The 22,591-nt window shown below is 31.4% G+C and overlaps 1 protein-coding gene across 7 annotated transcripts in view; it reads left to right on the top strand.

Moving 5' to 3' along the window:
* Positions 1 to 22,591, top strand: part of LOC145263231 (N-acetylated-alpha-linked acidic dipeptidase 2-like) — a 544,830-nt gene that overhangs the window by 462,979 nt on the left and 59,260 nt on the right. For all 7 annotated transcript variants that reach the window (XM_080120318.1, XM_080120321.1, XM_080120317.1 and 4 more), the window contains exons 7-9: positions 3,419 to 3,544; positions 19,474 to 19,654; positions 22,092 to 22,188. In XM_080120318.1, coding sequence (XP_079976444.1) covers positions 3,419 to 3,544; positions 19,474 to 19,654; positions 22,092 to 22,188 — 404 coding nt within the window. The remainder of the gene's footprint in view (positions 1 to 3,418; positions 3,545 to 19,473; positions 19,655 to 22,091; positions 22,189 to 22,591) is intronic.

Below are 22,591 nucleotides of genomic sequence, written 5' to 3'. Positions count from 1 at the left end.
ATAAAACAAGGATAGGCTCGCAACGTCTCTTCTGTGGGAGAGAGGTTGCAGGGTAGAGAAAAGGGCATCCCCCAGTAAGCCACAAAGTCTATTTTGTACTCTGTCAAGGCAGGATAGGCTGTTTTTAGCAGCTCCTGCCCAGATATGGCAGCAGTATTCCATCCTTGGACGTACTTGGCTTTTATATAGATAGAGAATTGCATCAGTAGTGAGATATCTTCTGGAGCGGTAGAAGGATCCCACCATCTTTCCAGCGACCTTGGCAACAGACTTGATGTACGTGTTCCATTTCAGATCAGGAGTAAAGGTCAAACCCAGAAGCTTGTCAAAACATGGGGCCTCACCCAGACGAGAGCCATCCATCCCAATTGATGCCAGATGAGGATCAGAGCGTTGATGATGTAAGGATAGGAGTTTGGTTTTGGGTGCATTAAAGGTAACCAGCCACGTCTTCCCCCACTGAACCACGCGCTCGAGATCAGAGGAGAGAGAATCAGAGAGAACTTTGTCATTTACAGCCTTTGACGTGTTGCCGTAGATGGTCGTGTCATCAGCATAGATGTCAACGAATGATTTAAGTATGTGTTTAGGGAGGTCATTGATGTAGATCAGGAAGAGAGTTGGGCCCAGGATTGACCCCTGAGGAACTCCAGCATTTATATTGCAGGCCTCCGATTTTTGTCCATCTACCACTACTCTTATGAGCCTATCGGAGAGAAATGATTTAATGATTGAGAAAACATTTCCAGTTATACCGTAGCTGGAAATCTTGTGAAGTAGACCCTTATGCCATACCTTGTCGAAGGCCTTTGATATGTCAAGAGCAATTGCCCTAGAAAGGAAGCCTTTGTCAAGAGATTCACTAATCCTGTGGGATATAACCGTCAGCACATCTGCGGTAGATCTTGCAGAGCGGAAACCATATTGTGTGTCACTAAAAAGGTTATTCCTGCTGAGGTGGTTGACTATTTCTCTATTTAATATGGATTCCAGCAACTTACTCATAACAGACAGGAGACTTATTGGTCTGTACTGAGAGGGAGATGACTTATCACCTGAATTCTTAAATACAGGGCAAACTGATGAGGTCTTCCAGGGAGTCGGAAAGCACTTCTCCTTAAGGCAGCGCTTAAATAGTTTCGTAAGTATGGGAGCAAGTTCTGGTTGAAGCTTTTTTAACACTATAATTGGGATGCCATCAGGGCCAGTTGCTTTACTGGAATCTAGGTTCTTGATTAGCTTGGCGACCTCATGCATGGATATTTGTATGTTACCTAGTTTGTTCTGTGTTATAGGAGGAAATATGGGGAGTTGATGGCCATCATCGCATAGGGTAGAATTAGCTGCAAAGTTCTTTGCAAATAGTTTGGCCTTGTCTGACGCTGACGAGATGACCTCTGGTCCATTCATAATGGTTGGGATAGAACGCACACTTCTGTTCAGGATCCTATTTGTTATTTGCCAAAACTGGTGGGAACCAAGCCGCTGATCAGCTACCTTGGATTTAACAGACTGGGCATATAGCTCTCTTGCATTTTTTATTACTCTTTTACAGTGGTTGCTCGCAGTCCTGAAAGCAGCTTTAGTCTCAGTGCATCTATTACGTTGGTAGCTATGGAAAAAGTGATTTCTGTGCGTGATAGCAGCAGCACATTCTGGGGAGAACCATGGCTGGCTGTTAGGTTTTTGTTGGAATTTTTTAGATGGTATGAATTGGTCTATGCCTACAAGTAACCATTCGGTCAGATCTGATACTATAGAGGACACTTCTTTTTTAAACATGGAGTGCAGAGGTAAATCAGATATGAATGTACGGATGCTATCCCAGTCAGCCATAGAGTATCGGTATACAGTACGGTGGAGGGGTACGTCTGGGGACTTCTTACATTTCGTTTTTATCTTAACTGATACGACGGAGTGGTCGGAGGATCCTAGAGGAGAATGAACAGAACATGAACATAGCTCAGAGGAAGTTGAGAGAAAAAGGTCTAGGAGGCTTGCATATTGACCGGGTGTATCGGGCACGCGGGTGGGTTTGCGAACAATCTGAGTGAGGTCATAAGCAATGGCAACATCATGACAAAACCTCCCCTCATCGTCTGTCTTATTTGAATGGGTCAGCCATTCCACGTTATGGACGTTGAACTCACCACAGATGTGGATGTTAGCCGAGGGATGTGTGGACAGTATGTGGTCTATTTTCTCAGATATGCTCTTAAAGATAGTAACTCCGCTGTTGTGGGGCCTATAGAGGGCAAATATAAATGCAGTTGTGTTAGTAAGTGCAACCCTGAAGCACATATAGGGTAAATTAGGATCTTCTCTAGAGATATCCCTGCCACACGGGAAGCCATCCTTAATGTAGGCACATATTCCATGCCCATGGCGATCTTGGGTGTCAGATTTAGGTGTTAAATTAGAGTATCCGTTCATTATGAACTCATCTAGGGAAGTGTTCGGCCCTATTCCAGTTTTGCTTAGAAAGAATATGTCTGGTTTTGTCTCCTGTAATTGGGTTTCAACCTCTGAAAGGTTGGAACGTAGACTCCTGATGTTGGAGAAGGAGACATGGCAGTAGATGTCTACATTGGAAGATGGGGTTCTATGTTTATTCGATTTGTTTCTGGAGATGTTTCATGTTGAGGTTTTGGGATTTGTGGAACAGGTCGGCATACTTGGTTAGAGCAGTACAGAGAGGGAAAGTAAGAGAGAAAAAGACAGGAAATTTTTTTTTTTTTTGTAGCACACGAAAAGGTAAAGCCGTAACAATTACCCACTAGTATGGCATCGAGAGGCCCCACCAGAGACTACTGCATGGTCCAGATCCACTCACCAAATGGCAATACAGCAGTCCCAGTACTTTGCACCTGCTGATAGGACAGCCTCCTTAGTGGTTAATCCAAGGTTCGGGCCCCTGACTATCAGGCGGATAACGTCAGCCCAGACAAAACGTTTACCTCCAGCACCCTTACTAGTGACATGGCCACAAGGACAGACAGAGACAGAAAAATTTCCGACATCTCAGACTACTTGTCACCAAGTACTACCGACCTTTAAGCAGCTTTTTCTTCACCCTTTGTCAGAAAAATCATTGAATGAGGACTGAGGGACAAAAAAGGAGAATACATCAAAAACAGTTTCAAGAAACAATGTGAATGGGGTTCTGAATAATGAGCAACAATGAATTCATCTCAAGGGAGAGAGATAGATGGAGAGCCATGGCAGTACCAGGTAGGACACCACTTGAAAAAATGAATAACCATAAATAGAGAATTGGCTCTATAATAATAAATACGAAATCTACATTAATTAAAATATATGTAAGCCTATTTTACGACTGGGCCATGGCGGGTGGCCTGCAAGGTTGTCCGTAAAGCAATGCTCATTTCTTCCTCACCCACCCGTTTTTCTTTTGCAGGGTGAACTTATTTATGTCAACTACGGCACGATCAAAGACTTCCAACATTTATACTACAACCATTCCGTGGATTTTACATCGAAAATTGTCATTGCACGTTACGGAAAAATTTTCAGGGGTGATAAGGTAAGATTTTTTTTTATATTACGACATGTCTTCAATAAGTTTCAAGACTTTTTTTATACAGGAATTTGTTTTTGTGGAGGATTTGTAGAAAAAGGATGCTACAGGACTTCTGATAAATGTATTATTTTCACTTTGACTTTCCATGTCTCACTGACTTTAGCAAATAGGGTGCATACCTTTATAACTATTTGCTAATATTTTCTCTCCTCTGATGAGATGGTAGACATCGAAACCCTATAGGTTAAGGAGATTAATTTTCTAAAACATTCTTTTTCTTGTTTAGAATAATAAAAATTCTTTGATATGAAACTCAACCACTTCATTTCATTTCAATGAGAGTTTTTTGAAATTCATTGAATTACAATTTAATTTATTTGCTCTATCTTGCATATCGAGCAATTCTTGTTTAGATGGGATAACTTATAGAATATTACTGCCAGTAATATTTTGTAAACCTACAATCTCACGTTTACATAACCACTGATTGTTAAATAAAAACTATTCCGAAGTATATATATATATAAAAACGTAGATTTTGTTGTTGATTTTTTTTTAAACAATATTAAGATTAGTGTCTCCACCTTGGAGATCGGGTGTTTTTTTTTTTCTTTTTAGAAAGTCGCCCATTTTTTATTTGGACGTAAACAAATAATATTTTATTATTTATTTATTATTTTTAAAAACAGTAATCTACAGACATGCATCTTTCGGGGCCCTACCCCGCTGAAGAGGGGTAGGCCCCCGAAACATTACTGTTTTTAAAAAATATGTAAATATAAAAACATACATAGAGAGACAACGACAGATATAGTGAAAGGATAAAATAAGATTATATATATATATATTTATGGTGTCTTTTACATATATTAAAAGAAAAAACACCCAATATTTTTGCTGATGAGGAGACTTTGTTTTAAATATTACTATATGTCAAAATTATTGTCGGTGGCTTAATGTCTATCACAATAAAAACATTGTTTTCCGAAATGATCGTACAAATTATTGCCTTTGTTGTTGTTCCTTCTTATGAAACAGATTTTTAATTCTAATTGAATTTTAAATTGTCAATCACATTACTATATATATATATAATAGGACAACAAGAGTATGAAATGAAGACACAAAACTATATATTGGTAGATATAGAATGGATCATTTATTGAATAATGGAATACAGGCAAAATTTGAGGATAGAAGGGACTCTTTATGCCAGGGCATTTCGAAGCCTAATGCTTCTCATCAGAAGAGTAGAGAAGGTGCTAGGTAGCATGGGGAAGATGCGGCATCTAGCGTAGGGTTCATTAGGGACGAAAAAGATTAAGAGGAATTATAGAATGTTGGGGGAAGCTTTATTGAATTCTAAATAAATAAGAAGCTTGTCATATATAGTATGATATATAAGATTATATATGGTCTTTAACATTGTATTGAGATTCAGGGGTATGTGTATTATAGCTAAATAGGGGGTGTATTGTTGCTGCGTGGAAATTTATTTTAACGGTTTGTGGGGTGTCTATTTTCTATGGAGTGGTATTTTTGATTGGTGCCACCTAAATGGAAAATGGTGGCTATAAAACCACTTATAATTTACAACCTTGCCTTACCCCCCCCACCGCCGCCAAATTATAAGCGATAAGTCTCCTTTTGTGGAATTGAACTTTCTCTTTTTCTCTTACACATTAAGCTATATATATATGTGTGTGTGTGTGCACTTCATTTTATTCCTTCGCTAAAACATAACATAATGTATATTAAATATTGATGCAGTTCTTGGCAATATCCAAAGACGTGATCATTGTCTAAACGAAGGACAGGAACCACGATAAAAAAAAGAAAAATGGAAATCTAATGATGTTTATTGCACTCAATAAAGAATTAAAAGCAGTTATTTATCAAGATTAAAATCATAGGGGAAAAAATCTTTTTACACATTCAAACTAGTTTCATGATGTCTTTGTTATGTATTACAGTTATAACCCGGTTAAAGTAACAACATGTATTACAAAGCATACAATAGTTGGGTTGTTCGTCGTAGCCAATAAATGACCTAGGTTGGTTCACCAGATATCGACTGACATTTTGCAGCTTAGTCTTCCGGTATTTATTGAGATTGGAATAGTTGGTAACATAGGTTAGTTCTGCCACAACAATTACTGAACAAGGAATCGTTACCATTAAAATCCAGTTAGTATTATGCATGTAAAATTAAGAAAAGCGAGCTTTTGAAAAGTGTCAACATTATGTGAATAAGCTAAATCCAAAAAAAAAAATGGCCTCCAAATTTGACTTGATGTCGTGTTTATCTAAAAACAAAACTTGAATTTTCACTGGAAATGATTCCTCATTTAATAATATTTGTTATTAATAATATAAATTAAATTATAATACTAATGTAACTTAATATTTAACAAAAACAATATAAAAGTACTTTTAATGCCTAAGCAGGTATTTTTCTTGTGTTCTTCCATTACCGCAATTTTTATAAATTACTTTAAAAGAATAAATTTCAATGTTAATTAATTCATGCTCTGCTATTAACCAATCAGAAACTAGAATTGCTCCATAAAAAAATAAAAAATTTTTAGCATTCCAGCACATAATTTTTTCGTGCTAACACGAGAAGGATCTTTTGCTTATTGGCTGCAAAATTATAAAATCCAGAACCTGTACAGAACTGCTGCCCTAGGTGTATCAGAACTTTTGTAGGAATTTTTGACACCCCAACACGCAACTGCGAATAAAATATAAAAAACTCGTAATTTCTCTTTTAAAAGTGGGTTGTTTATTTTCTTTATGGATTATGCTTCCAAAATAAACTATTAAAGTTGTTTTAAAAGTAATAGAAATATTTTTTATTTTTTAAAAAACAGTAATGAAATTAATTGAATTTTATGAGCTCAGTATTTTTCAATTTTTAAACTTTAAAAATCTATCAAAATTTTTCTATTGATTCAATTTTTACGATATTTTCAGGGTTAATGTGAAATTTTATGCTCTTTCCAATAAACTGAATATAATATTTTAGACAAATGGTTTTTTTTTAATTCACGCCCCCCTCCCATTTTCAAGTGTCTATTAAAAAGTAAATAGTTAATTTACTCACCAAAGTTTTATATATCACAAATTGAAGATAAAAGATCAATAAATAATATATTCAAATTTAAAACAAAAAAAAGTAGTGTTTTTTAGAAATTTACCTGTAAAGTCCGAAATTTAAAACCTTTTTTTTTCTTTTGTTATTTTTTTTAAATGAAACCTTGGTCCTCGCTCCTTTTAATTGAAAAAAAATTAGGGCTTGAATTACATTTTTCGAGTAGTTATAAGCTTAGAAACACAGGGGGTCGAATGATTTCACGCCTCCCATTTTGAAATGTCTATTAAAAAGTAAATAATTAATTTACTCACCAAAGTCTTATATATCACAAATTGAAGATAAAAGATCAATAAATAATATATTCAAATTTAAAATAAAAAAGTAGTGTTTTTTAGAAATTTACCTGTAAAGTCCGAAGTTTAAAACCTTTTAAAAAAAAAAAAAACGTTGTTTCTTTTGGTTTTGGTTTTGTTTTTTAATGAAACCTTGGTCCTTGCTCCTTTAATTGAAAAGAAAATTAGGGCTTGAATTACATTTTTCGAGTAGTTATAAGCTTGGAAAGACTGGGTGGAATTATTCAATATTTTTCACAAAATTTCTGACACACCTACTGTTGCCCACTGATCATTCTTTATATCCAGGACTTGTATAGAATAACTACCCATCGGAAACTCTCATGAAATTAAAAATGGCTTCCAATTCTTTGGATATAATAGTCCAAATTCTTTGGATATAATAGTCAGGTCAATGGCTCGGTATGGACACTGCTCGGACAGAAAGAAACTTTAACCAACTATCTGTACAACTACAAAGAAAGCTATAGCAATACATCAAAAACACTTTCAAGAAACAACATGAATGGGGTTTTGAATAATGAGCAACAATGAATTCATGTTTAAAACTTAAAAAAAAAAAAAAAAGAACACGAGTAATAAACTAAAAAAAAAAAATTAAAAAGTTTTTCCTTATTCAAAACTAAAAATAAAAAAAACTTATTTCCCTTACTTATGTTGGGGTTTAATCGAGTTATCTCCCTTAGACAGAGTTTTAATTGAGTTATCTCCCTTATATTGCGTTTTATAGGTCGTGGTGTGATTTTTTTTTTTTTTTTTTTTTTTACTTCCCCACTTCCCCCCCAAAAAAGCAAATAAAATAAACGAACGACTTTTTATATAGTGTTGTGTTGCGGGTCCGGGGGGGGGGGGGGGGTCATATTGGTTACGTAATTGGACTCATCCATCCATGCTTCCATTCAGTCTTGAAAGACAAAGGATACCCTCTGTAGGGGCAGTTGCACATGTAATTGTGAGGCAAGGGTTGTTCAATCCCCAACCACACCTCTCCTGAATCGGCACTGCTTGAGTCCAGTGGTAAGGAGAAGTCCAGGACAACTGGAAACAATGCCGAGATAAGCGGAGAGTACATACAGCACCTGAAAGTCCCAAATGGTCACCCATTTAGTAATGACGAGGTTCAACGTTGCTTAACTTCGGTGATCTAGCGGGAGCGGTGTGTCAACGTGATTATGCCGTATGCGGGACTCGTAATGTGCAAATAACGACGGGTGATGATGAGGGAGAGAAGACATTTATAACAGACTGGAATGATTCTTGTCGACACATTAATACAGACTGGTAGATATGACACAACAGTTCTTATACGCATATAGAGGGGAGGAGATACATTATAGTTGTTGGTGGGAACGACACATAATATTTGGAAAGGGTTGTACAAAGTTCGTTACAAGATGATAAAAACATTTACCTTTTCGTTGTAAGGAATGACGACGCAAGACAACAGTTACAAACATAGTTGGTTTCTTTATTCTTCAACCGGCCGATCGATGATGTCAGGAGCTCGAGCCTTTCCGTCTACATCGTCTACTCTCCTCCCTTCGCTTCTAAAGGACTCTCCTCTTGATCTCTCCTGATTCTCTAACTTTGAACCTTCAATCCTATATTGAGAAATCTCCTTTGTTTATGACGCCTGAAGTGTGTTCCCGACGTGACATAACTTTCACGTGGATTTACATATGTCTGTCCAAGCACACTTTTGGCTAACAAAGAATCCTCAATTCTAATTGTTTAATATCTAACCTATTTTTAAACAATAATTTTTTAATTCGCATTGTCCATTCTTTTAACTGACATATTTAATATCCAGATTTCTAAAAGAATGAACACACAACTCTTTTTTTTCAACATTAATAATATTTAGCTACTTCTAATAGAATTAACAATGGAGTGAAATCCTATGATTCCAATTTCCAGGGTTTTTCAAACGTGACTAATTTTCACGTGGCTTTACATATGTTTGTCCAAACACACTTTTGTCAAACAAAAGAATCTTCAATTCTAATTCTAACCTATTTTTAAACAATATATTTTTAATTTGCATTGTCCATTCTTTTAACTGGCATATTTAATATTCAGATTTCTAAAAGAATGGCCATTCGACTCTTTTTTTCCGACATAAACAATATTTAACTATTTCTAATAGAATTAACAATATTTAACTATTTCTAATAGAATTAACAATATTTAACTATTTCTAATAGAATTAACAATATTTAACAATTTCTAATAGAATTAACAATATTTAACTACTTCTAATAGAATTAACAATATTTAACAATTTCTAATAGAATTAACAATATTTAACTATTTCTAATAGAATTAACAATATTTAACTATTTCTAATAGAATTAATAATATTCAACAATCTCTAATAGAATTAATAATATTTAACTATTTCTAATAGAATTAATAATATTTAACAATTTCTAATAGAATCAATAATATTCAGCAATTTCTAATAGCATTAATAATATTTAACAATTTCTAATAGAATTAATAATATTTAACAATTTCTAATAGAATCAATAATATTCAGCAATTTCTAATAGCATTAATAATATTTAACAATTTCTAATATAATTAATAATATTTAACTATTACTAATTGAATTAATAATATTTAACTATTTCTAATAGAATTAATAATATTTAACAATTTCTAATAGAATTAATAATATTTAACTATTTCTAATATAATTAATAATATTCAACTATTTCTAATAGAATTAATAATATTTAACAATTTCTAATAGAATTAATAATATTTAACAATTTCTAATAGAATTAACAATATTCAACAATTTCTAATAGAATTAACAATATTTAACTATTTCTAATAGAATTAACAATATTTAACTATTTCTAATAGAATTAACAATATTTAACTATTTCTAATAGAATTAACAATATTTAACAATTTCTAATAGAATTAATAATATTCAACAATCTCTAATAGAATTAATAATATTTAACAATTTCTAATAGAATTAACAATATTCAACAATTTCTAATAGAATTAACAATATTTAACTATTTCTAATAGAATTAACAATATTTAACTATTTCTAATAGAATTAACAATATTTAACTATTTCTAATAGAATTAACAATATTTAACTATTTCTAATAGAATTAACAATATTTAACAATTTCTAATAGAATTAACAATATTTAACTATTTCTAATAGAATTAACAATATTTAACAATTTCTAATAGAATTAATAATATTCAACAATCTCTAATAGAATTAATAATATTTAACAATTTCTAATAGAATCAATAATATTCAGCAATTTCTAATAGCATTAATAATATTTAACAATTTCTAATAGAATTAATAATATTTAACTATTTCTAATAGAATTAATAATATTTAACTATTTCTAATAGAATTAATAATATTTAACAATTTCTAATAGAATTAATAATATTTAACTATTTCTAATATAATTAATAATATTCAACTATTTCTAATAGAATTAATAATATTTAACAATTTCTAATAGAATTAATAATATTTAACAATTTCTAATAGAATTAACAATATTCAACAATTTCTAATAGAATTAACAATATTCAACAATTTCTAATAGAATTAACAATATTCAACAATTTCTAATAGAATTAACAATATTCAACAATTTCTAATAGAATTAACAATATTCAACAATTTCTAATAGAATTAACAATATTTAACGATTTCTAATAGAATTAACAATATTTAACTATTTCTAATAGAATTAACAAGAATTAACAATTTCTAATAGAATTAACAATATTTAACTATTTCTAATAGAATTAACAATATTTAACAATTTCTAATAGAATTAACAATATTTAACAATTTCTAATAGAATTAACAATATTTAACAATTTCTAATAGAATTAACAATATTTAACAATTTCTAATAGAATTAACAATATTTAACTATTTCTAATAGAATTAATAATATTTAACAATTTCTAATAGAAATTAATAATGGAAATTTTAACATTCCATTCTCCATTATTATCTTTAAAACTTGCCTACAGGGTTCGAGTCTAACTTAATCCTCATATCATTTTCACTTATCCAGTATGTCTTTTTACTTACATGAGAAAGGACAGCCATTCATGTAACACTAGTTTTATGTTTACACATTTATTATGTTTTTTTTGTTTGTTTTTTTTAAATTGTATATATAAAAATGATTTGATTTGAGAATCTTAAATAGGACGACAAACAAAACTTAATTTAATCATCTATATATTAATACGATAGCGCGTGCGTTCTTTTGTGTGTCACACTTACAGCCGGGTCGTTAAATTGTTATGAAATTCCATTTCTTATAATAAATAGTTTTATCAAGAATTCTTCATAAGTTTTGGTTTTTGATTTCGACTATAGCTGATGGCACTTAAGTCATCTATTTTTTTTTTTTTTTTGTAACTAATTTTATCAAGAACGATTCATAAGTTTTGGTTTCGGTTTCGATTATTGCTGAAGAAGCTCAAGTTATATATATATTTCAGTTTCGATTCAAGCTAATGCACCCAAATCATATGGATATATATTTTTTTTAAATGAAAACTTTATAATATATAAAAATCGATAGAACATTAACTCTATAACAATATATAAAAATCGATAGAACATTAACTCTATAATAATATATAAAAACCGATAGAACATTAACTCTATAATAATATATAAAAATCGATAGAACATTAACTCTATAATAATATATAAAAATCGATAGAACATTAACTCTATAATAATATATAAAAATCGATAGAACATTAACTCTATAATAATATATAAAAACCGATAGAACATTAACTCTATAATAATATATAAAAACCGATAGAACATTAACTCTATAATAATATATAAAAACCGATAGAACATTAACTCTATAATAATATATAAAAACCGATAGAACATTAACTCTATAATAATATATAAAAACCGATAGAACATTAACTCTATAATATATAAAAACCGATAGAACATTAACTCTATAATAATATATAAAAATCGATAGAACATTAACTCTATAATAATATATAAAAATCGATAGAACATTAACTCTATAATAATATATAAAAATCGATAGAACATTAACTCTATAACAATATATAAAAACCGATAGAACATTAACTCTATAATAATATATAAAAACCGATAGAACATTAACTCTATAATAATATATAAAAATCGATAGAACATTAACTCTATAATAATATATAAAAATCGATAGAACATTAACTCTATAACAATATATAAAAACCGATAGAACATTAACTCTATAATAATATATAAAAACCGATAGAACATTAACTCTATAATAATATATAAAAATCGATAGAACATTAACTCTATAATAATATATAAAAACCGATAGAACATTAACTCTATAATAATATATAAAAATCGATAGAACATTAACTCTATAATAATATATAAAAATCGATAGAACATTAACTCTATAATAATATATAAAAATCGATAGAACATTAACTCTATAATAATATATAAAAACCGATAGAACATTAACTCTATAATAATATATAAAAATCGATAGAACATTAACTCTATAATAATATATAAAAATCGATAGAACATAAACTCTATAATAATATATAAAAATCGATAGAACATTAACTCTATAATAATATATAAAAATCGATAGAACATTAACTCTATAATAATATATAAAAATCAATAGAACATTAACTCTATAATAATATATAAAAATCGATAGAACATTAACTCTATAACAATATATACAATAATGAAAAGGTCTTTTCGGACTCAATTAGGTTTGATAGTGAAAAATAAAAACGGAATTTTTTTTCCTTTTTCTTTTTTTTTATTAATTTTTGGAACTTGTCTTTATTCTCATTGGTCAAAAACATATCAATATATTGCGCGGCTCTACGGACGGAGTTATCTTTAGTTGACCTTTGACAACTAAATATTTTCGTTTACTAGCCAAATAGAAAAGTTAATCACCAAACCCATATGATTTTTAGAATATGACATTTTCGTTCTGTACGTGTATGTACATCATAAATATTTTTCTGTATGTTTTTTTAATAAGTGTAATTCTAAATATGCAACAAATTTTATGTTGATGCTTGAAGTTATAAACATTCTCATTTCTTCAGATATTTTTTTAAACCAGCCTTTGTAAAAAAAAAAAAAATTATATTGTTCTTTTATTGTTTAAGTTATTTAACTTTGTTCATTTTATAAAAAAAAAAAAAAAAAGAAAGAAAAAAGTTGAAAAGATATTTTTCATTCAGTAGCGAGCTGTGGAAGATTGTCAGTGAAAGAAATACAATCGCCAAAAAATAAGCGTTTCATTATTTCTAGTCGCCATTTTGAAAAAACACTCGCAAATGCGATTGTTTTACTCGCAATGTAGAGCCCTGTTTTGGTATGTGTGTAAAATGAAATCATTTTTAATTCAATTGTTTAAAAAAAAATTTTTCTTTTTTAATACTATATATATATATATATATAAACACAAATACATACAGATATACATACTATAATAAATAATAATAAAAAAATATATATACTAGCATTTCAGCACAGCGTTGCCCGGGTGTTTGGAGGTGTATGTTGAGCAAAAAAAAAAAATGCTGTCAATTTTTTTAACTTTGACCCCTATTATGATCCTTAAAATTTATTGTTTTGGGCTCTAATCAAATTATTAAGTTAGATCCATGTCCAAGGAACCTATATCTAAAATTTCAAGTGTTTAGACCCAAAATTGTCGGAGGAGTTTGGTAGAGTTCTCAAAGGTCAAATCGTTGAACTTTGACTCTTTAACAGCCAAATTTCTGGCCGAAAACCGATCCCAAAGATTTTCCCAAATCTCAGTGCCCTGTATATCAAATTTCGAGTCTGTAGACTTAAAATTGACAGAGTTATTGCATAGGAAAATGTATATGCACACACACTTTTATAGATATAAAGATATATATACACACAAATGCATGCAGATATACATACTTTTCAAATATATATATATATATATATATATATATATATATACACGCACAGACACAAATACATACAGATATACATACTTTTCAAATATATACATTGAAATACACATTTTTTCAAATATATATACAATGTTTTTTTTGTTTTTTTTTTAACAAAAAAACTCAAAACATTCTGTTACATATTTTAGTTAATTTGGTTAGGAAGACAAGAAAAAATGGTCATAGTTTAGTGTCGTACCCAGGACAATTTACAATCTGTTTTTTTTTTCTTTTTTTTTTTTGTGGTTTCGACTTCTCATTTTGGTTTCTGAAAATAGATTTATTCATGATTAAATTCTAAAAAGTTTAGCGATAAAATATTTTAATCTTATATTTTTTATAGGTTTAGTGAAAATGTCGGCTATATTATTCTCAGACGTCACATAAATAAGAGTAATAGATTTTTTTAGTTATTTCATCCCTTATGAAATGATATCTGATATCGACATTCTTCGACCTTTGATGAATCATAGATTTGCTAATAAAATACTGATTGTCACAATGAATTACTCTTAGTTTTTTTTTTACTTATATTTGGTTTTAAAATAGACATTAGAAGGGTGCTTGGAAAAATTGCCTCCTGTCAACTTTTTAAATATTAATAACTAGCAGGGGTGCCCGGCGTTGCTCGGGTGTTTGGAGGTGTATGCTGTGCAAAAAAAAGCAAAAAAACAAAAAAAAATGGTTAATTTTTTAAAACTTTGACCCCTATTATGACCCCTTAAAATTTATTGTTTCGGGCTCAAATCACTTTATTAAGTTAGATCCATGTTCAAGGAACCTATATCTAAAATTTCAAGTGTCTAGACCCAAAATTGTCGGAGGAGTTTGGTAGAGTTCTTAAAGGTCAAATCGTTGAAATTTGACCCCTTAACAGCCAAATTTCTGGCTGACACCCGTCACATCGATTTTCCCAAATCTCAGTACCCGGTATTTCAAATTTTGAGTCTATAGACTTAAAATTGACAGAGTTATTACGTAGGGAAATGTACACAGACAGACAGACAGACAGACAGACACGTTCACTTTTATAGATATATAGATTGTTCCTTGGTTCCTTTTAGATAACGAATGACTTGTTTTACACAAGTTAAGTCCTTAATTGTCAGTTTTAATACGTTTTGAGACAGCTTTGTTACAGTGTAACAAAGCTTTGTTACAGTGTAACGTATATAAGGCCTAGTGGCGCTCATCAAATAGATTAGACTTCCAATAATTTCTTTGTATAATCGATCATCTATTAATTTAGTTTCTGTCTCTATATTCTTATTGATATTAATCTCAACGGGAGTTATATGTGGTTTTTAATCTCACATTCCAAACTTCACTAGGATTTTTTTCAATATACTGTGATTGGTATATTGTTGTACTTTCATTTTCACAGGTAAACTTTATACCAAGGAACCATGACAATTGTCCCAAGATCGGCCATTTAAAATTTTTTATTTAATTTATTTTTAATATCTTTTAAAGTGTTGTCACAATTTGAGATGGGTAATATATCATCAACCCCCCCCAAAAAAAAAACAAAAAACAAAATCAACAATTTATTACCTATATTTTTTGGCATATATGTATGCGTCTACGGGATACTGCCTGAATTCTTGTTCTATTAAATAATTATGAAGTTTTCAATTCCAATTGTTTTAGACCGTACAGTGACTTATTCAGTTTCTATACCAAATTTTTATTTTTCGTTTTAAATCCCTGAGGATTAAATATAAATCTCACAGTCAATCAGAGAATTTAAATAAGGATTTTTTTACATCCATTTGATGTATTTTTGAATTGTGCTGAACGGCAAGTTGCACTAAAATTCTAATTGTCATTAAACTTGTCGTTATTGAGAATGCGGCAAAATATTCGACTCCAGAAATTTGAGAAAAGCTTTTTGCAACAAATCGTGATTTTTTTTTTTTTTTGGAGAAAACCCAGCGTGAAGAAATTATATTTTTATCCTTTGGTTTTGCTACCATTTCATATGTATTATTTTCAGATAAAGCTTCAATTCGGGTTTCATAGCTTTTTCCCATTCTTGGTGATTTTCTAAATTAATCGCCTCATTATAACTTTCTGGTGCACTTTTCAACGAGTAACAGTATATAACCCTGATGCCCCCTGTTGTCCGGGGGCAGAACCGCATTTGTCGCTAACCTGGTTCACAGGAGCATACTTGTGATGTACTCTTGGCCATGTTCATCGCTCCCGGCTCGCAGGACCATAGATGCAACCCAGCAGGGCTACTTTCTTACTTGTCTAGTGGTGGACCCCTCAAGCGTGACCAGACTCTCACCGGTCACTGGAAAATATCTCTGCTGCTCAGGGCACACGAAATGTGCATGACCCTAAGTCCATGTGGCAACATCGTCCACTTCAGCTGTCACTCTGGCTTCGTGCTGGATCCAGTCTGTCTCCTTCATCATTTGGTGTCAGGGCATACCTGAAATAAACTGCATCTTCATTCAGGCCGGCAATCGAGAAACAAAGAAAAACTCTGGTTCATTTTCGTAAAAACCAAACAAAATAATTATTTATAAATCATTTTACACTTGTTTAAAGTCGAGTTCTTTGATCCGAGCTTCGTGATGCAGGTTGTATAACTTAAGTTCATCTAGTTGATTTCCCAGCTAAGAACAAAAGCTTTTCAACTTAGCTCTTATGAGGGTTTCTGCCCCTCCCACCCCAGGCGGGGCGAGAGCGATGTGGACGTCTCGATGCCAGCCAGTAAAAAAGACCCTAATTCTAAAAAGACAATCGTTTTTATAAAACTGGCCTCTTCCCCCCTCTGTCATATTGAAGATTACTTTTCTTTTTTTTTTCCCCTCGTAACCTCTTTTTTTTCTCAATCCCATTATCTTATATTCTTTTTCTTTCTCTCGTGAACTTCTTCCTCTATCCCCTTATTTTATATTCTTTTCATTTTTCTATTTTCTTGTGAACCTCTTCCTTCTCTTTCATGACCATATCTCTCCCTAGGTTCAATTTTATTTATTTATCTGTCCAACTAACTTATCACTGGCTTGGTGGCCTGGTAGTTAAATACAACAGGTGGGCCCAAATGACAACATCTCTCAGACACCAAAGCAGACATTTTGAACCCAAGTCATTGTTTCCATAATATTTGAATTGTTCTTTCTAAACTCAACCAGAAAACGATCCTGTATTGTTTTTCTGCCAAACTCAAGAATCTCATTATCATATTTATTTTTTTTCCATTGAAATATTTTATTTCTTATGGACATTTTTGCCTCTTCTTATCGCTACATAAGTACAAAATGAAAATTAAAACCGCTTAAAGAACAATTATTATCTACTATCCTCCTCCCCTCCTGATAAAGTCTCAGGGACATTTTTCTTTTTTTTTTTCCTTGATCAAATATCACACCCCCTCTCCTACCTTCTCTTCCTCTATTTGAAAAGCAAGACCATCTGGTATCGCCCGGAATCTTGCTACAAGTAATCCACTGCGTTGTATCTTTTCAATTTTTAAGAAGTCTAGCCTTTTTCGATCCCTTATCAGGTATTGATGCGTTGGGTTAATATTTACATTAGTAGTTTTACTGTAATTGTCGTCAGTATTAATATTTTTGCTGTGATTGATGAAAATACTAGGTAATATTTCCTCACATTTTTCGTCTATTGGTTCATCATTTTTTAAATTAAATGTATCGTTGAATTTTATACATCTAACTTTTTTTATGGCATTTTGGCCCAGAAAATAGATTAAATAAGCCAGACTGCTTTTATCATAACTTATGAAAATACCTTTTTCGCTTTTAATATTTTGTTTATGAATAATTTCGATGAATGCAAAGCAATTTAAACCAAATTTATGCATTCGGTTCAATTTGGGTTTTACACCGCAAAACGCTTCATATGGGGTTTTGCCTAATCTTTTCTTTAACGATCTATTTCTGATATATGCCATCGCCATTAAAGCATTAAAGCATATGTTCATAAATTTTGAGCTAATTTCGATTCAATAAGTAGACATCTTGCCATCTCGAAAAGGGTCCGCCATGCTCTTTCAGCGGTGCCATTTTGAAATGAGGAATAAGGTGCTGATTTCTCGTGTTTTCTTGTTTTTTTTTTTTTTATTACATTTTCACCCCAAACAAGGCACATTGCCACTTTGGTGTAAGGGGCTACTATCAGGGGCAGCAACTACTGGGGCACTATGTTGGGATTTGGGAAGCAAGATGTCGGTTCACGTTGCACTTGAACTTCTGCATGTCAGTACAGTTAGGGAAGCAGGAACCTGGAATGGAATTCCAGAGTCTAGCGGTTCTGGGGAAGAAACTACTGGAGTAGAAAGATCTTTTACATCTAGGGATCTCTACTGTGTGGGGGTGGGATTTAGCTGCCTGTCAGGTTTGTCGAGGGTATCTACGTCGTGGGGGTACAAGTGTCTGCAGTTCGTCAGAGCATTCACCATTAAAATACTTGTAGAACAAGCAGAGGGATGCAACGTTTCGTCGATGGGACAAAGGCTGAAGCTTAGATGCCAGTTCAAGGCCTATCAGATTGGCGACTCTTTTAATATGATGGTTAATTAAAGTTCAAAGTATTTACTACTAAATTCGGTTCCATTGTCCGAATGAATACGTTTTACCGAGCCGTACGGGGCGATGTCAGCTAAATATTTCTTAATTGACGAGAATAGTGTCGGATTTCCTCTTTTTGTTGGAGTACCTATAAATTCACCCTTGCCCGTTCGTCTGTCTGCACTTTTGGAATTGAAATTTTTTTAAATTTTGCACAAACATTAAATATGATATGAGTAAAAAAAAGTAACAGAACGGATTTGGGGGGAAAACTCCAGTTGCCCCCCCCCCCGCCCATAGGAGTGCCTTTCGGGTTAAAATGGCTAAAATTGACACTTTTGTGCTTATTGAAAAAAAAAAATTGATGCCTTGGATTTTTATAAAACTTTCTGAAAAGTTGTAACTAACTGATTTCTATATAATTTTGTTTGTCTATACTTCGCGATAACTCTTGGGTGTGCCCCAGGGGCACTTTTAGGGCTAATAAAAACACTCCGTTTTTTGGGGGACTATTTTACCGTATTCGTCCAAAATTTTCTGTGTTTGTCCATCTAGCAGTTTTGCATGGTGCTGAACTCAAATGTAAATATGTTAAGACCTTGGGGACTTTTGGGGCTAAATGGGGGGGGGGGAGAAATGATGGGCTCAGTCATTTCTTTTTTTTTTTTTTTTTTTTTTTTTTTGCATGGTGCAGAACTCAAATTTACATATGTTAAGGCCTAAAACTGCACCGTTTGTCCATTTTCACCAGGATTTGACATCCCCTGAGGATTGGGGGGGGGGGGGGCTAAATGGAGAGGGGGGGGGCAAATGCTGAACTTAGTCATTTTTTTTATGCCTTGTTCACAGGGGACCATGCATGTTTCACTTGTTATTTTTTTTTTTTTTTTTTTGCAGTTAAAAATCGCCGCCAGATTCAATGCCAGTGGGATTATCCTTTATACGGATCCTGCTGACTTCAATATAAATAGCTTCAACAATACATATCCGCACTCATGGTGGTTGCCGCCAGAAGGGGTTCAGCGAGGTACTGTTGGTACAGACGGGGACTATCTCACGCCACTTTATCCAGCCACAGGTAATGTAGTCTTTTGTTTATTCTTTAATCGACTGAAAAATGTGGAACACTACGGGAGTACTAGCATTGATTAACTGGTGCTACCAGATCAGGCTGTCTGAAGATATTGGCTTCCTGGCCTAAAATGCACCAAACATTTATGTTATTGGTTCTGTTTTCCTTTCCTTTTTCAAAACTCAATCATGTTCTGTAAGAACAAAAACAACAATTTTCCTCTAAAAAGAGCAAACCAAACAGCATGAATACATATTTGAAGATATAAAGAACTTGGATCCTAAAAATTTGACCAAAAATGATTAAAACTTAAAAAGGGTTGATAAAACAATCAAACCGAACACCCTGACTGAATAATTGAAGATTCAAGCATAAAACTCTTTTTTTACTAAAATGACTGGATTCAGCGTTAAATAACTCCAAAAAGGGTTAATATGCCATAAAACAAAACAACCAAACTTTAATGGGGGTTGAACACTGTACAACAATAACTAATCGGTCCCTCACTGTCTGCCAAGCTCCAATCTCTGTTGCATCACTGCAGTGTTGCTTCCTTGTGCTTGTTTTACTTCCTTGAAATGCTTTCTGATTTGTTTTACTTGAATTAATGGATAAAGTACTATTATTGCTTTTTCAATGACCTCCCTCTTGAAAAAGCCCGCATAAATCGGGTGAAACGTTGAGCGTTCAGGTCCTTCCACCTCCAATCTATTTTTCATAAAGTACTATAAAAATTCAGTTCCAAGTGGTACTCTTTTTGGGGTTGAAGGTTCAATCCTCACTGCAGGTAATACTAAATTTACTTAAGACTTTCATTCTGTCTTGGTTGAAGAAACAACGTCATTTTTTACCTCTGTGGATAAAGAGTTTCGCTTGAAATTCTCTGCAGATTCCCAAGTTTGACAAAATATGCCTGAAGAAGGTTGGAGGTTACATCGACCGAAACGTTCTGGGAATAATGCTGAAGATAAAATAATAGTCGAAATAATATAAAAAATTCAGAAAAATTATTATTAGTAGTAGCATTACTAATATTATTAGTAATATTATTAAATTTATTATTACTAATATTATTAATAATAATAGTAGTATTGATATTAATATTTTTCATAGTATTATAAATATTATTACTAATATTAGTAATATTAATAATAATATTGATAATATTAGTAATATTATTAGTTATATTATTATTATCATTATTATTAGTAGTAGTAGTATTAGTAGTATTATTAATATTAGTAGTAATATTAATATTAGTAGTAATAGTAATAATATTAATATGATTCTTATTACTAGTAGTATTACTATTATTGGTAATCTCTAAGAGTTCTCATACCGGTCATCACAAGAGATTAACAACAACTATGTTGGTGTTCCCTGGATTATGGGTGACATTATTATTATTATTATTATTATTATTATTATTATTATTATTATTATCTATATAAAGATTGTTTGAATTTTGCATTTTTTTTAAATTTCCCAATGTTAGTGTTAAAATTACAAAAATAAGTTAAGAACCTTTTAGTGACTTTTTGGACACTCTGTACATTATTATTTTTATTATTATTTTAATTACTATTACTATTTTTTATTATTATTACTTTTATTATTATTACTACTATTATTATTCTTATTATTACTATTATTATTACTATTATTATTTTTACTATTATTACTATTACTATTATTATTATTATTACTATTATTATTATTACTATTAATGTTACTATTACTATTATTATTATTTTTAATTTTATTATTATTATTACTATTATTATTATTACTATTACTATTATATACAAGTTTTTGAAGTCCAAATTCACGAAATTTAAGTTTAAAAATTCCAATTTTGCTAACCTGGACAAGAATATAAGAGTGATCTCCCTTTGTCGCCTCATTTTTGAATATCGTTATAATAATAATATATGATCATTGTTGTAATGGTTTGAGATGTAAACTCATGATAATTTTGATGTGCAACGAAGGAAGCAGTCAGCGAAAATATTACATAAATGTGAGAATAAACATAATCCAAATTTTCGTCTTAAGATTTCTTTTTCCTTGTGAATCAAATCGCAGATCACATGACCAGAAGGCAGTCAATCCTTGGTTAAATAAACCATGTGGTCATCAATCTAAACAACGTTGTAAATTGCTGATGATTTAATCATGTTGAATTTTTGGTACTCGTGCAGTTTACAACCTGTGCTGAAACCAACGTTTTTGTCAGCATTTTCTGGTAGTTTACATAAACAGTCGATAAAAGTCAAACGAAAATTTTGTGATCAAAAAATCGAAATGAGGTAATTCTATCAAATAGGGAAAATATTAATATTATTAATAACATGTATTTTTCACAAAGAAATTAATGAATTCACCTCAGTTTATTATCTCTCTATTTTTTTTTTTTTATTTATTTATTTATTTTTTTTTTCAGAGTATGCCCATCGGCTTCGATTAGAAGACATAAAAAATAAACTGCCACCGATTCCATGTCAACCCATCGGCTATTACGATGCACAAATTCTGTTAAGGTAATTTTTCTGTTCTCTGTTCGAGAGCATATTTGCAGTTGGTTGAAAGTGTATTTATATTTCGTATCCGTGTCTGACTTGTCCACCAAATTTCAGTTATGAATACCCAACAGTCTTTGTTTATCGTGTGTCCATAATCGTTAGACATTATACAGGGTACTCTATCCCACTTACTCCTAAAAATGCCACCAATAGAAAGAATCATTAATAAAATGCGCACTCTTTTCTGCAATCCAACCAAACACATTTCAATCTAGGTGTGACTTCACAATTATTAGGCAGAGAATGAAGTTTACTTGTTTGAAATATGGTTGAACTGCGGAACATAAATTTTATTCGTTTTAATTTATGCAGAATTCATATTTATTATTTCAATTCTCTATTGAATATATATATATATATA

This window comes from Euprymna scolopes, chromosome 38 (assembly GCF_053919585.1).
Source record: "Euprymna scolopes isolate OS-2025 chromosome 38, ASM5391958v1, whole genome shotgun sequence".
NCBI classification, from domain to species: Eukaryota; Metazoa; Mollusca; class Cephalopoda; order Sepiida; family Sepiolidae; genus Euprymna; species Euprymna scolopes.
Note: the sequence above shows the minus strand (reverse complement) of the source record. Positions and strands in the feature narration are given on the sequence as shown.